This window comes from Pinus tabuliformis, chromosome Q (genome assembly GCF_031772625.1).
Source record: "Pinus tabuliformis cultivar Carrire ecotype Pingquan chromosome Q, CPIR1, whole genome shotgun sequence".
NCBI classification, from domain to species: domain Eukaryota; kingdom Viridiplantae; phylum Streptophyta; class Pinopsida; order Pinales; family Pinaceae; genus Pinus; species Pinus tabuliformis.
In genome coordinates, this window is record NC_142296.1 from 373489925 (window position 1) to 373504096 (window position 14172).

The 14172-nt window shown below is 36.9% G+C and overlaps 1 protein-coding gene and 1 non-coding gene across 2 annotated transcripts; one reads left to right on the forward strand and one right to left on the reverse strand.

Annotated features, from left to right (window-relative positions):
• The first annotated feature begins 2223 nt into the window (after positions 1-2223).
• LOC149219723 (U6 spliceosomal RNA) lies at positions 2224-2326 on the forward strand. The gene has a single exon (XR_016249806.1). It is a non-coding gene; the product is annotated as a U6 spliceosomal RNA (small nuclear RNA).
• A 4095-nt stretch (positions 2327-6421) lies between these two features.
• Positions 6422-9409, reverse strand: LOC149219724 (uncharacterized). The gene has a single exon (XM_089384467.1). The coding sequence runs from the start codon at positions 8535-8537 to the stop codon at positions 7107-7109; it is 1431 nt and encodes a 476-aa protein (XP_089240593.1). The 5' UTR covers positions 8538-9409; the 3' UTR covers positions 6422-7106.
• Between the last annotated feature and the right edge of the window lie 4763 nt (positions 9410-14172).

Here is a 14172-nt window from a genome sequence, read left to right on the forward strand (position 1 = left end):
CAAAACCAAGTGTAGTATTAGAGCATCAAAAATCCATCACGCTCCAACAATTACCTGTATCAAAAAGCTATAACGTGTTGATCAATGCAGTTCCACGCACCCACATGTATGAAGATATTGTAGAGAATTAGATGTTTGGAAAGGGGCATGCATTCTTGGGGACCTACCTGTGGACCCAAATTTCTCATTGCGGAAGGCAAAAGTGAGAGATGCTGTATCTATTCTTTCCACAGTGCATGTTCTTTATTGATTTTTTTAATTGAAATATGTGTGTTCATGTCAATTTGATTGGGTGTTTTTGCTAGCCAGATTAGGTCAGAACTTAATAGCTATTTCCTTTACTATTATGTTCTCTCGCATTGATATGATGAAAGAAAAATAAAATACAGTCATTCGCTATGCATACACTAGAGCCAATATGCCATGTTTTTATTGTTCAACGATATAGAGCCAATATGCCATGTTTTTATTGTTCAACAATATAGAGATCAATGCTAAACGCAATAATAAAATTGCAGATAGATGGACTCGCATATTCTCATTGGGTTGGATGTCCTAATGCTATTCTAGTTTGGTAGTTCATGATTAACGGGTAATCTACCATCTTGTTAATGCATTTTCCCATGCTTGTTCCCAGGGTGTAGCTCAGTTGGTAATCGTCATGAAAATCAAGTCTAGTGAACAAGAGAACGAAACTTCAATTCCCCTGAACGTAACTCGTTCTATAGAGAGGAGGACAAGTCATAGACACCAAAGGTTATAGTGGTAGTAGCCGGAATTGACCTTGTGTCACGCGAGTACAAGACTGACCCGATTACCAATTCCTCGTAGAAAAAAAAAATGTATTTTCCCATGTTTCTTCATTCACCCTCCTACCTAAATTCTAGAAATTACTCAAGTCCATAAAATGTATTTTCCCATGTTTCTTCATTCACCCTCCTATCTAAATTCTAGAAATTACTCGAGTCCATGACCCATGAGATGTGCTGCATAACTTGATTTTCAGTTTTTCAAGAGAACTACAATGTCTAGGGGGCATACTCTTGGTGGTTGCAAAATGAACATCAAGGAGCTATAGTTGACACGCAGTTAAATTAAATATAATATTGACGAGGGCCATTTAGGCTCTTGGAGAGAAAAATGTGACTTGACAAGTGTATTGGCAATAGTTGTTTCTTGGATCACTCTTGCAGGCTATACAAGAATCTCATTTGGAAGATAGTGTGGTCAGAAAATTCAACACTTGAATCAAAGAAGCTCCTTGGGCCAATCTAATGTTGTTTTGTACCGTCACCTTCATCAGCTCATTTCATCTGCAAGAATTCTAAATTGCTGATATGAACCATTAAGAGTAGTATAAGTTGCTAGAATACTTGACACTTCCATAACGAACATCTTTAGAGGATAAATTTAGTGACCTGCATCACTTGTTTCTTCAGCTATACACTGTTGACGCCTCATAGGCAGTTAAAGCCTGTCATTTTGTAACTCTCTTCCAATGTAATAAATTCTTCGCTGTAAAAACAATTGTAACCAAGAAAATTATCTGTGCTTCATTACTAATACTGCAATCTATATTCCATTGATAATAGGCCATGAAAAGGTATTCACAATACTCTACAAGAGAAACGTGTGACTAACTTCTCAACATACGTTTCTATAGACTTTATAAAACTTTCAACAAGTGGTCTCTCAGCGTATGAAGTCACAGCTCTATATATGCCTTGAGTTTTAGTTCTACACAACTCTCCCTAAGCAACAAAATTGTTTGGCTGTATTCTTTTAAGGGCTATCTTGCACAGCCTAATAAATTCAAGATTGAATTATTTTCATTTCACACACAAATCTATCAGTCATCTCTGTTAAGCTAAAATCTGTTAGATTTTGACAAAATTGAAAAAGTAAAACAATCCACACTCTCTTCAAGTGAATCGCAATCTGGTTGAAACATGAAGTAAATATGTCTGGATTTACTGGAATTTAGCAAGATGAAACAATCTCGGGTTACAAGACCATGAGAATGAGGCCCTTATTCAGACATATTAATCACATGATAAAACAATAGAGACTTGGAGTCGATTAAAAATTGAGAGGTTCGTCAACTTTTGTAAGGATCATTACGTCTGCCCTATTACTGTTGGATGCCAAAATATTGAATTACTCACCTTAGCATGAATCCCATTTTGATCACCTCAATTCCCTCTTAAGAATGCAACAACATGAGTATCTTTGGAGACATCTGATAAAATTGGAACGTTAAATAGAATATTAACATCACCCCTCCGAAAGGATGGCAGATTGAAAATGAGAAATGGTCCATGATTTTTTATAGAAGACTGGCAAGAAGCGTGGGACTTTCATATTTGCTTAGCAACTTCAGCATTAGCGGAATCTAAAATAAGCTCAACTTCAATCTCGGTGAAGAGATACAATTTAATAATTTATACTAAACTTTTAAATTTTTAATGTAGCTGATTATCACATCTCTTCTGTAAAAAAATATTAGTGTCTTATTGCTTGGGTCAATTCCAAAGCAAACAGAAAAAACCAGCAGAAATTTCGAACTCCTCAAGATTTACTGTCGGTTCATTTTGACAAGCTTTTCATCTTGAATTCCCTCAAAACCCATTCACGTGGCAGTCTTTACAATATGCAATATAGAAACCATCTATGGGATGTTTCGCATATTGCAATTTAAGGTGACTGACAATATCCTTCCATGCAGGGCAACCTTAGAGCAGCCGAATATTTGCATAAACCAAATTTTGTCCTTGCAAGAGGTTCATGTTCCAATTTTTCCATGTGACTTACTGGGTGTATGGAGTGCAATTTAAGGTGACTGGGACAATCTCCTTCTATTCGGGGTAATTTTGAAGGAGCTGAATATTTGCATAAACCAGGTTTTGACCTTGCAGGAGAAATAACATGGATGTTTAAGAGGAAGTGTTCCATTTTCCCATGTGACTTACTAGGTGCATGAAGTAAAACTCGTCGATGTTAGCCTGAGTAGAGTTTCACATAGTAGCACATTGCCGATAGGAAGAAAGGAAACATACAACACAGGGTTGGATACCAACAATGCACATATCTATGATGTACTGGCCAACAAGGAAAGGGACTAAAAAGGCAAATTGTTACCCTTATGTTCATAACAATCAATAACTCTCAGTACCAGAGCGAGCTATATAGATAACCATATTACTCCAGAGAAGGGTCCAAAATTAATCTGTAAAAAATAAGGTTATTGCAATTCTCTTTCATAAGACTGATAATCTTTTAAGCTCTGGAACATTTCCAACGAGATCTGAAGCTTGCCAGTGTTCACCAATCTCACCAATAAATTGTTATCAACATGGTTCTATATTGTTGAACCACTAAAGCTTTCTGCCTAAGTTGCATGAAACGTGGAAATGTCTGGAAGTTTAAGAAATGGGGTCACGAAACATGGAAATGTCTGGAAATTTAAGAAATGGGAACGTGTGTCTATATATATATATATATGACATTTCACCTGACGTTTCCATTTCATTTTGTAGGGGTCACATTTTCAGCCATACCCATTTAGGAAACTTCCAGACATTAACATGTTTCATACAAATAAGTTAATAAAACATTATCTTGCAAGAAAAAAATGAATGAAGCACATAAATGACATCTGGGAAGTAAACAAAATCTATATTAACTCTAGTCTCTCTACATACATGATACATTATTCAAAATTATCCTTTATATATGAGACTATACATCCAAGATTCCAAATCCAGCGTTTATACATGAGCCTATATATCCAAAATCAGCCTTTGTTCGTGGCTTTGTGTGTTGAAAATGAAATAACACGAGTTAAATACAAGTGCAATTACATATCATAATAATCCTCATCCTCATCAACAAAAATAGAACAAGGTGCCTGTTCAACAGAACTAGAGCACGGATTAATTAAAGATAAATTAGTTTCTGGAGTGTGATTAGAGAAAATATTTAATGGTAGATTATTATTTTTTTTCTTTTGGCCATAGAGAAGCCCATACAAGCAAAAACAGTCACGGAAACCAGGCAGATTTGGGCCAGAATGTTTCGATGACTTTTTCAAATCAAGAAACTTCATACAGGCATTTCAGCGGCATTTCAACCACATTTCGTCATTTCCAGGCATTTGCAATACATGTACGCCAGGTTGGGGGGCATTTCCTGCAACATAGCTTCCTGCCATGTTGTTTTTAATCACAATATTGCTCAGGATATATACAAAAAGAAAATGAAACAGGCTGTCTCAAAATCCTCTTAGGTAAGCCGCTAAGACTGTATTAACCCAAAATAGAGAACAGATTTATCTGTAATATAGTCATAATAATGAAAGTTCTCAGAGTAATGAAATATCAATTTACAATAGGAATATTCAAAACATGTGTAGTCAACATTATATATTATGAAAGAATTGACAATAGAATTTCAGGTAAAATATTACGCCTGCCTACAGCTCAGATTGATATTCATGTCAAAAGACTAGAATCTGTTAGATCATGATTGCTGCAACATTCCCCTATTACAAACCAATGTTTTAAAACTCCACCTCCGACTCTGACTCGGCCGAGGGTCAACTTCGACTCCGACTCGGTATTGACTCGGCCAGCTCGATTTCAATGACTCGGTCATTGTAAAAAATACATTAAATATTTATTTTTATAAAAACACATAATTTTAAAGATTTTCATTCATGTTTCCAAACACATAGCATTAGAATATAGATAGAAGACAACATATGATCAAAGTAGGCTCATGAATATATCCATTATATCAAAATGGCACCCAGTGCACTGTCCAAAACATACACGATGATGATATAGAGATCAAAACAAAAACACATAACCAAGGAGGCTATAAATGGCCTCTACAATAAAAGTTTGTGACCAGTACTACTGACTACTACTAGAGTTGCCAACATCATCTAGCTTAGTGTTACTTGGGAGCGGGAGCAAAAGTGGGGAGCGAGAGCGAAAACGGGAGCGAGAGCGAAAACGGGAGCGGGAGTGACATTTTCAGAAGCTCCTGGTTTGGGAGCGAATCCCGGAGGAGCTCGACAACCAATGTCACTAACATCAAGGTACATAGAGGGATTGGTGCTCTTGATTAAATACAAGTTCCATACCCTAATACATGACAAAATTCAATGGAAACATTGCAATCCTCCAATCCTGAAATCCTGAAAAATTGATAAGTCTGCTGGATTTTGAATGAAATCTAAAATTCTACTTTCTCCATATGAAATCCAATGAGGCCGGAACCACTCGCAAACATCCTGAGTCATTTCATGGTAATGTTAAAAATTTAAGTAAAAGGAATCTTCCATTTCATCTTTTTACTTTAAGAATTTAACATTACCATGAAATTTGAATAGCATATCAATACTAGGAGAGGGGAATGGACCCCAAATAGCACTTAACCAATTTAGAAAACACCTTGGAGTCCCCAACAATCAGCCAAATGTTAAAAAGTTAAAAAAAATTAGAAAAATCGTTGTTTTTTTGGGTGACTGGCTGGATTTAATGACTCGGCCGAGTAGATGCCGAAACGGCCGGGTTGACAGAGTCATGACTGACTCGGCCGAATCATGCATGGCTGACTCAGCCTCCCGAACCGTTTTTTCTGCCGGGTCACAAAAATCTTCAATGACTCGGATCAACTCGGCCGTTTCGGATTCGATTCGGCCGAATTTTAAAACACTGTTACAAAGTAATATGTATGACCGTGCTTAATGAGTACGCCATTAGAATGACCACCGCATCATTTATGTCCAAAGCCACCAACATACAAGGAAGGAATGCAAACAATAAAGTTGGTTTAGATTGAAAAAGTAAATTTCTGAAAAGAAACTATAAAGGAAATGAACACTGACAATTATAAAATTTAAATAACAAGAATGAGCATGAGTCAAAACAAATAAAAAGGCAAACTTCCACAGGATGATCCATGGGATCAAATTACTGTATTAATTCGCTGGAGTTTCCTTGTTTCATGGATCAATGTCCAGTGCATTTCTTTTTCCTCTTCTTCTCTTTAAACATGTATAGTGCTCTAGCTATGGGAATTGCTAAAATTTTATTCCTTTTTTTCAACAAATTATATCTATACGAATGTCCAAATGTATTCATCCAGCATGTCCTAATGTATTCATCCAACCACAACGAGTGAGCTGGGATTGATTCAAGGCAATTCCAACATTTCTTAATGTTACTTAGAAACCGAGGCTATAAAGCGTACCCACCGAAAAATAGAAATGTAGTAGCATTGCATGAAGTGTAACATAGAAACAGGGGCTATAAAAGGCACCTAACAAAATATAGAACTGTAGTAGCATAGCATTAAGCATTTATAAGACGGACAAAGAATCATGAAAAGAAACAAAAAATGAATAAACTTAAACTGAAAACAAAGAAAATAGACTATGACTTATTGCCAAAACGCATGGCATCTTTAATGAGTGTGAGTGTTTCCCATTACAATTGAGCATATCTCATCATGTACAAAAACTGCATACCTGATCATTATTAGAGCTTGGACTTCAAACAATGGTATATTAAAAAAGAATGTGCCTTACCGAGTCTGCTATCAACAATTTATGTTCTCTAGATAAATACCTGAGGTTCATTCATACAGATCATTAGATCAGAGGTAGATAGAACTCAATTACAATTCGTGGAACAATGGAACAATTACCTAAAAATTTTCAGCACTTTCTCTCAACGCAGCATCTGATTTGAGCTTCTTGCACATGCATATATTTCTGACGTAGATCACCATGACAGCATGTCTCTACCCCAAGCGTAGATCACCATGAGAACAAAATACATGGTCCTTACAGATGTGAAGTCAAAATTCACAAATGACGAGCAGATACATACAAATAAAGAAAGGAAGCCTGATCCAGGATCTTTTCCGTACATCCAAAAATGGCAGACAGACCCAGAACAAGTCCTGGAGCACAGGACCATATACCAATTTCACCTTGAGTAGCAGTTCCTTACAATTTGAAGCTAAGCAATGACACCAACCACGGCAAGCGCAATGCCAATGCCACCAGGAGTTGTGGAAGTGTAGAGTTGGGATTCCTATTGAGAGTTTGTAGGATCATCACCGCTTTCACCCTGTTGTTGATGACTGGAACCCATGAACTGGTGTTCTGATTTAGTATTCTTATTGTAAGCACTCAGTGCAGCAAGCATTCCCAAATGTCCTTCAGCCCCAATACCTAACCCAGTTCCAGCCTGTGACGTATCTTGCAACAGCATGGAGGTCAACGGCATATGTCTCAAGTGCCCACCTGGGAATTCCAATCCCATTCCTCCGGGGATATTGAGTCTGGGCATAATCATGCCACTGGGCAAGACAGATGTAAGTGGCATAACTCCAGGATTGGTGATAGAAGAGGGGTTGTTGGTGGAGCCAGAAGGAGCCGCCGCCCCTGCAGCAGCAGCAGCCATGCTGTACATGGGACCTACAGAACCAGAAGGAAAAGTCCATATCTGCTGACTAGAGGGACCTCCACCAACAATACCAGGAGCTGAGGCTGAGCTTGCCGTGACAGGAAGCATCCAGAATGCTCCAGGCATGGAACCCGCTCTGTCTGGAGCCACTGCCCACATGGACATAAGACCTGAGGCCTGTGGAGGGGTTGTGTTCTGAGACAATGGTGCCGCCTGTGCTTGAGGTGGGGGCTGCAGAGGAGTCTGCCTCGCTGTAGGTGCGGGCTTCGCAGGGACAGCATTGATAGATGCCGATGCATTCAGCGGATCATGCTCCTTCTTCACCACCAGCCCTCTAGCTCTCTTCTTGACGCTGCCCCCTTCCATTGTCTGGCCCTCTTGCACAATTCTTGATCCTCCTGAAGCATCTGGGCCTGCTGATATTTTCCTTGTCCTATCCAATACATTCTTCTTGTCCTCACTCTCATCCCACTCAGTTTTAGCCCTGAGACCTATGGCAAGAGGCCTTATGGTGGAGCTACTGGCCATCGTCGAGGGAGCAGAGCTTCTAACAGAGTTACCCATAGACATAGCCAAAGCAGGCACGGTCCCAGTACCTGTTGCTTCAATGATAGCTGGCTCTGCCTGTTCCAGGAGCCATCTGATTGTCTCTCCGTCAGATTTGTGACCCAACTCTCTCGTTAACTGAAAAATCCTTGCGGCGCAGGTGGCCGGCATTCTTATCCTTCTTCCCCTTCCCTCAACTTTTGTATGCCTGTCCTTAGTGGAAGATCTCTTGGGGGGTGTCTTTTTCACAATCGATTGCTGCTGATCTTTCAGCTCCCCCTCCCTCTGCACTTCCTGTTTCACCTCAACAGACTGAGAAACTCCAGTTATCAATGTCAAGCTTCTGTTCTCATCCGTCTGCTGCGCAGAAGAGGAAGAGGGAGAATTTGCAGGCGGACCAATCCCAGAAACCCCATCCATAGTAACCATGGTCTGTGCAAATGATCCCACACTCAAATGGGTTCCCTCCTGCTGCTGCTCTTCATTATTCCCATGCCCCTCAGACTCCATATTTCAAAAATTAAGCCCTAAAACTACCCCAAAAATGTTTTATCAGGGCCGGGATATGGGTTTTAGATTATTAGTACATTGGATACCTAAAGTGTTCTGTATATGCCGCTAAAACTTGGTTCTATGCAATCACAAAATCTAAATTTCTCAACCAGCCAAAATTTCTTACCATTGAGGGTCGTTAAGTCCCCGGGAACCGAGCTTATGTTCTTCCACTCGCAAGAAACCCTTCCAAAACAGCCCAGAGAACGCTGATTTTGCACTTTTATTTGTTCTCTGAAGTCGGGATTGAATAGAATCTGGGATAGCTTGTGGGTATGTCTGAAAATCAGCAAGAGTTATCCAGCAAACAACCCTAAAAAACCGCTGCAGCCAATAAGTACAAGGAAGGAAGATGGGATTGGCTGTATATGATCCTTCAATGATATGTAACCAATCGTTTCTCAAGTACAGAGGTCTAAATTGGGCGTGACAAACAGCTTCGGAGGCCCTCAACTGCACTGCCCATGGTCCAGGAATTGCCTAAAATTGTTCCATGCACTCAAATAACAGCAAGTACGACTCGACCGGGAACTAGAATTGGCCGGGTTTGAAACCTATAAAATTCAGAACCCAAGGGGAAAAAGGCGTACAAGGGGGGCTAAGTTTAGCCATGATAAGGGCACCCAACTGGCCAAAAGGCACGGAAAGTCTTCGCGGGGATGGAGGCACCAGGCATGCGCCTTGCTGTCTGTGCCCTGTATAGAAATAGTAGCTATATTTGGAGAGTATATGGAATTTGAATAAAAATGGGCATGGAATTGGGGTTTTGGCAGCAAGAAAGTACACAGAGAGCCAGCAACGCCATATGTGGAGAGTGGTTAGGTTTAGTGTAGTGAGTGGGGGTAGAAACTGATGCAAGTATCTCGGGTCATTCTATGCGTTTACACGTAGCACCGGGCCCCTCCTAGATTTGGCCTCGGTTTTAGTAGTAGGCCCACACTTATCTAACTACCGGGTCCCTCTAGATTTCGCCTCCCTTTGAGAAATAGGCCCACAATTATCTAATAATTTATGCCATTCACATATTGGCCCAGATGCATCTGAGCTGCCTGAAAGTTCTCAGAAAATTCCCTTGGAAACCTTAAGTATGGGTCCACACCCATGGTTTTCTTGCTCTAAATCAGATTTGTGCTTGGTATTGGGCACTCGCCATTCATCTCTGTTCTCTCTCTGCCTCACTGATGACTCAGGCACCTCCCCTGTTCCTTCATCTTTCTCATTCACAGACAAGCAGCATCACATCAGCAAACCCGACACCCCCACCAATTCCACAGGTTGGAATTTTGACCAATCTCCCTGTTTTTCTCTTCCTTCGATGCACATGTTTCTGGTCAGAGATATAATATATAAAAATTCATTTCCTGGTTGGTCTGGTGGGAATGACCAGTCTATATCTATTCAGTCGATGTTGTTCCTCTCAGCTACCCCATCTGTTCTGAACCTAAACTTATTTCTACCTTGTAGCTTTCTTTACATATTTTTTATTTTGAGTGGGTGGCAGATGAGTTCAAATTAATTCAATATTCATGAAGTATTATATTGTTATCGTTTTCGAAGTGGGTTGGTGGTGAAAGTTGTATTGTGATATTTACAATTTCAATATTTATATTTAAAATCCTACCGTTAATGTGAAATGTCTCGCTTAAATTAAATTATTAAATGGAGTATTAAATTTACACTAGCATTTTCCAGAGGAATTTGAATACCCCACAATACAAGGCTGGACTACACAGTTTTGTAAGGAACTTTTAATTGCAATAATTTTTTTATCTAAATTTTTATTTATTATTTTCATTATTTTCAACCTAGGTTATATAAATTTTAAAGAATTCTGTCACTGTACTCATAACTGAAATTCTAAAATTTGGTCAAAACTCGACCATCATGTAATAGAAATTTGGTCAAAACTCGACCATCATGTAATCCTCTATTAGAGTTAATATAGACTATACCCATATCCGAAACTCCGAAACTTGGATCTGAAACTCTAAAATTTGGTCAATACTCGACCATCATGTAATCATCTATTAGAGTTAAGATAGACTATACCCATATCCGAAACTCCCAAACTTGGTCAAAACTCGACCATCATTTCTATTAGAGTTAACTTGGATCTGAAACTCTAAAATTTGGTCAAAACTCGACCATCATGTAATCATCTATTAGAGTTAAGATAGACTATACCCATATCCGAAACTCCTAAACTTGGTCAAAACTCGACCATCATTTCTATTAGAGTTAAGAGTTAATAAAGACTGTACCCATATCCGAAACTCTTGGTCAAAACTCTCATCATGTAATCATCTATTAGAGTTAATCTTGTTTTTCCTTTTAAATTGTCATCTATGGATATTATTCCCTTTTTTCTAGTCAAGATAATGTGTTATTCACTTATTTATTTATATATTTTTTTTCGTTTTTCCTTTTAAATTGTTTATCTATGAGTCTTATTCCTTTTTTTCTTGCAAGATCATCTGTTATTCACTTTTATATATATATGTATGATGTTTAGGCTAAGAATTTGTATTAATTATATTGATGTGTGATTTATTTTGGAATAAGGTAATTTAAAATTTTCATTTAAAAATAAATAAATTTATATAAATGGTTTAGATTTAATTATTTAAGAATATTTTTTTGCCCTATACATAATTTAATGGATGAAATTAAGGGTTTCCAAATTGTTATTATATTTCAAAATTTATGTGTTGTGTTTGCCACCTCTACTCCCTGGTGACAGTAGAAATTCTCAGTGCTTCATAAATTAAATGGCACATAAATGTTTTGATGGTTATCCACATTTATTAGCTATTTAATTTATATGGCTGTGCTGCTTGTAAATTTGAGTTTTAGAATTAGTAGAATTTCAAGTGTTTCAAAAAATTTGTAAGATAATAATTTTATTTAGGTATTTAAAAACAGATTTTAAACAACTAACACTAAGGTTTAACTAAAAATTGTAGATTTGAATTATAAAATCTGCACAATCTCAGATATTTTAACTTTAAAACACATTAAATTCAAAAATACATTTTAAATAACAAAATATTACAACCTATTCAAAATAAAACAAAAAAACAATTACATTACACCTCATTTATGAAGTATCTAACATTTTGATAAATATTAATTACTAAAAAAACGTTTTGGCGACTTTTTGGAAGCTTTTCCAGTGGTCTAATTTCTCTAAAATCCCATAATAATTTATTGAAATCACAAGTTTGATGGGTAACTCCTGCACAATACAAGTGCCCTAGGGGTTTTTCAAGGTGCTGAATCCATATGTACAATCAAAAAACCAATTTAGATAACACAAAACAAGATTTCACCTCAAATTTTTCTGCTGAATTTAGGTATCCGAAAGTTTAAAAAATTGCACTAAAAACAACTCCATTTAAAAATACATTTACACAACAAAATATTATAATTTATTCAAAATAAAACAAAAAACAATTAAATTACACCTCATTTATGAAGTATCTAACATTTTAATAAATATTAATTACTAAATCATTAAAACTATCAACCTGTTTCCAAAAATAATTTTTAAAATCAAGGAAGCACCGGCCTCAAAGAAAGTAGACAGATAGAAAGTAAAAAGTCACAGTAGAGCCCACTGCAATGAAAGGGGGCTTTCTGCCTGCCCTCTGTGTATATTATATTGTATTACTAGAAGATAGAGGTACCTTTCCTTGATTTATGAAAAAGGCCAGCAAGCACAAACTGTGGAAAGCATATTTTAATGCTTTTGATCTTTTGTACAGGCACATCAGACAAAACATTTAAATCCTGAAAGCCATGAGAGTTGGGACACCTCTTTAATTGTATTTGCATGTCCTTGCCTGTCCCAGGCTAAAACTACTGCAAACAAAAAAGCAAAGGGCTTTGGATTCTGAAAAAAAACCAACATTTTCCTTGTTCCTGTTTTTCTTTCTCTTTCGGGATTCCCCATGAAATCTGAGTCATCCTGGAGGCCACCAGGACTCTCAGAGTTGGGAGCCCACAGATTCAAAACCATTACAAAATTCTCCATGTTGTTCTGTGCAACTAAGACACAGTTATTGAGATTTGTGCTGGTGAGATGGTCAATGGCCAATTTTCCACCTGTCTTGCACTCAAAAGTCATTAAAAAACAAAAAGACAGCTACGCAAATGCAGCTTGCACATTCAATAGTCAAGAAAGAAGGCCAGGACGATGGTCTGGACACAGAAAGGAAGAAAATGACAGGAGAGACAATATCCCACATTGCCAGGAAAACATACACAATGGGGGAGAGGTTATGTGCATTTTATTGTCTTTTCTTTTCATTTTCTTTCCTTCCCTTAGCAAGTTGACTTTGGAGCAATTGACAAGCTAGTGCTTTATCCTCGTTCGTTCCATTTAGATAGTCGTGATGATGCTCAAGAGTATTTGTCATCATGATGACACAAAGTTTACACTCGGTATGTAAACTTAATTTAACAATTTAAAATAGGGTTTTCTTAAATCTTGCATCTTTCTCAGGGAAGAAAAGAGATTGAAATAATATTTAGTATAAAAAATATTTAGTGTACATGTCATATCTGGCCTATGGCATATAAAATTTATGTTTTAATGAAATGTTTTGTATTGTATTTATTAAAAAAAAAAATAACTATGATATGCTTTGTATTGTATAAGAAGATTTTTTCACCTAACAGATTTTTTCACCGAAATTTTATGAGGTTACATCCAAATTTTACAGTGTTACATGCCTTTTTATGAGGAGAAATTATCTTTTTTTCGATGTATAAATGTTTTCTTGTGATAAAGGTTTTTTTTAATTTTTTATTGTGTTTCAAAACTATTATATTTTTTAGTGACATATAGTCTTTCTCTTTCTTTTCTTTTCTCACACTAAATTATTATCTTTTTTGATGACATGTCACTAAGATCATTTACCTTTCATGTGATGTATCGCACAAGAAACTTATTCTTCCCATGAGAAGCACCCCAAGATTTCCTTCTCATATGATGTATTGCACTGGAAAAATATTTTGGTACAATATATTGCACCATTAAAAAATATTTTCAATATTTCTTACCAGCTATAAACACCATATCACTACCAAATAATTTTCTTAAGTGATACACTTCGTATTGCTAGGAATTTTTGTCTTCTACGATACAAGTTGCATTGATAGGGATTTTTAACTTCCACAATGCATACCATATTACTAAGATTTTTTTACTTCAGTGATACAAACTATATCACCAAGGATTTTTATCTTAGGGGATGCATGTTATAAATCACACGAGGTGTTCTATTAGTGTGATAAATAGAAATTCTAAGATCTTCTCCATAAAACCCCATAAGTCTATCATATAAGCTTTCTAAGCTCATAGAACTAGATTTACTCGTACCCAACAACCATTTATTTAACCTGTCATCTTTAGACTTAGCATTTTATGAAAAATTGAGTAGTCAAAATGAAACACAAAAATATTCGCATTTTCAAGAAAGATTCATCCTTTAAAATCTAAATTTTTGTAACACATAAAGACTTCTTTCCCAATGTTATATAAAATGCATGCTTTCAAAAGTTACTTGTGAAGCATGCTCTCATTTAAATA

Excerpts from the sequence above, each read along its gene's own strand:
- LOC149219724 (XM_089384467.1), bottom strand. The coding sequence starts at position 8,537 with ATGGAGTCTGAGGGGCATGGGAATAATGAAGAGCAGCAGCAGGAGGGA.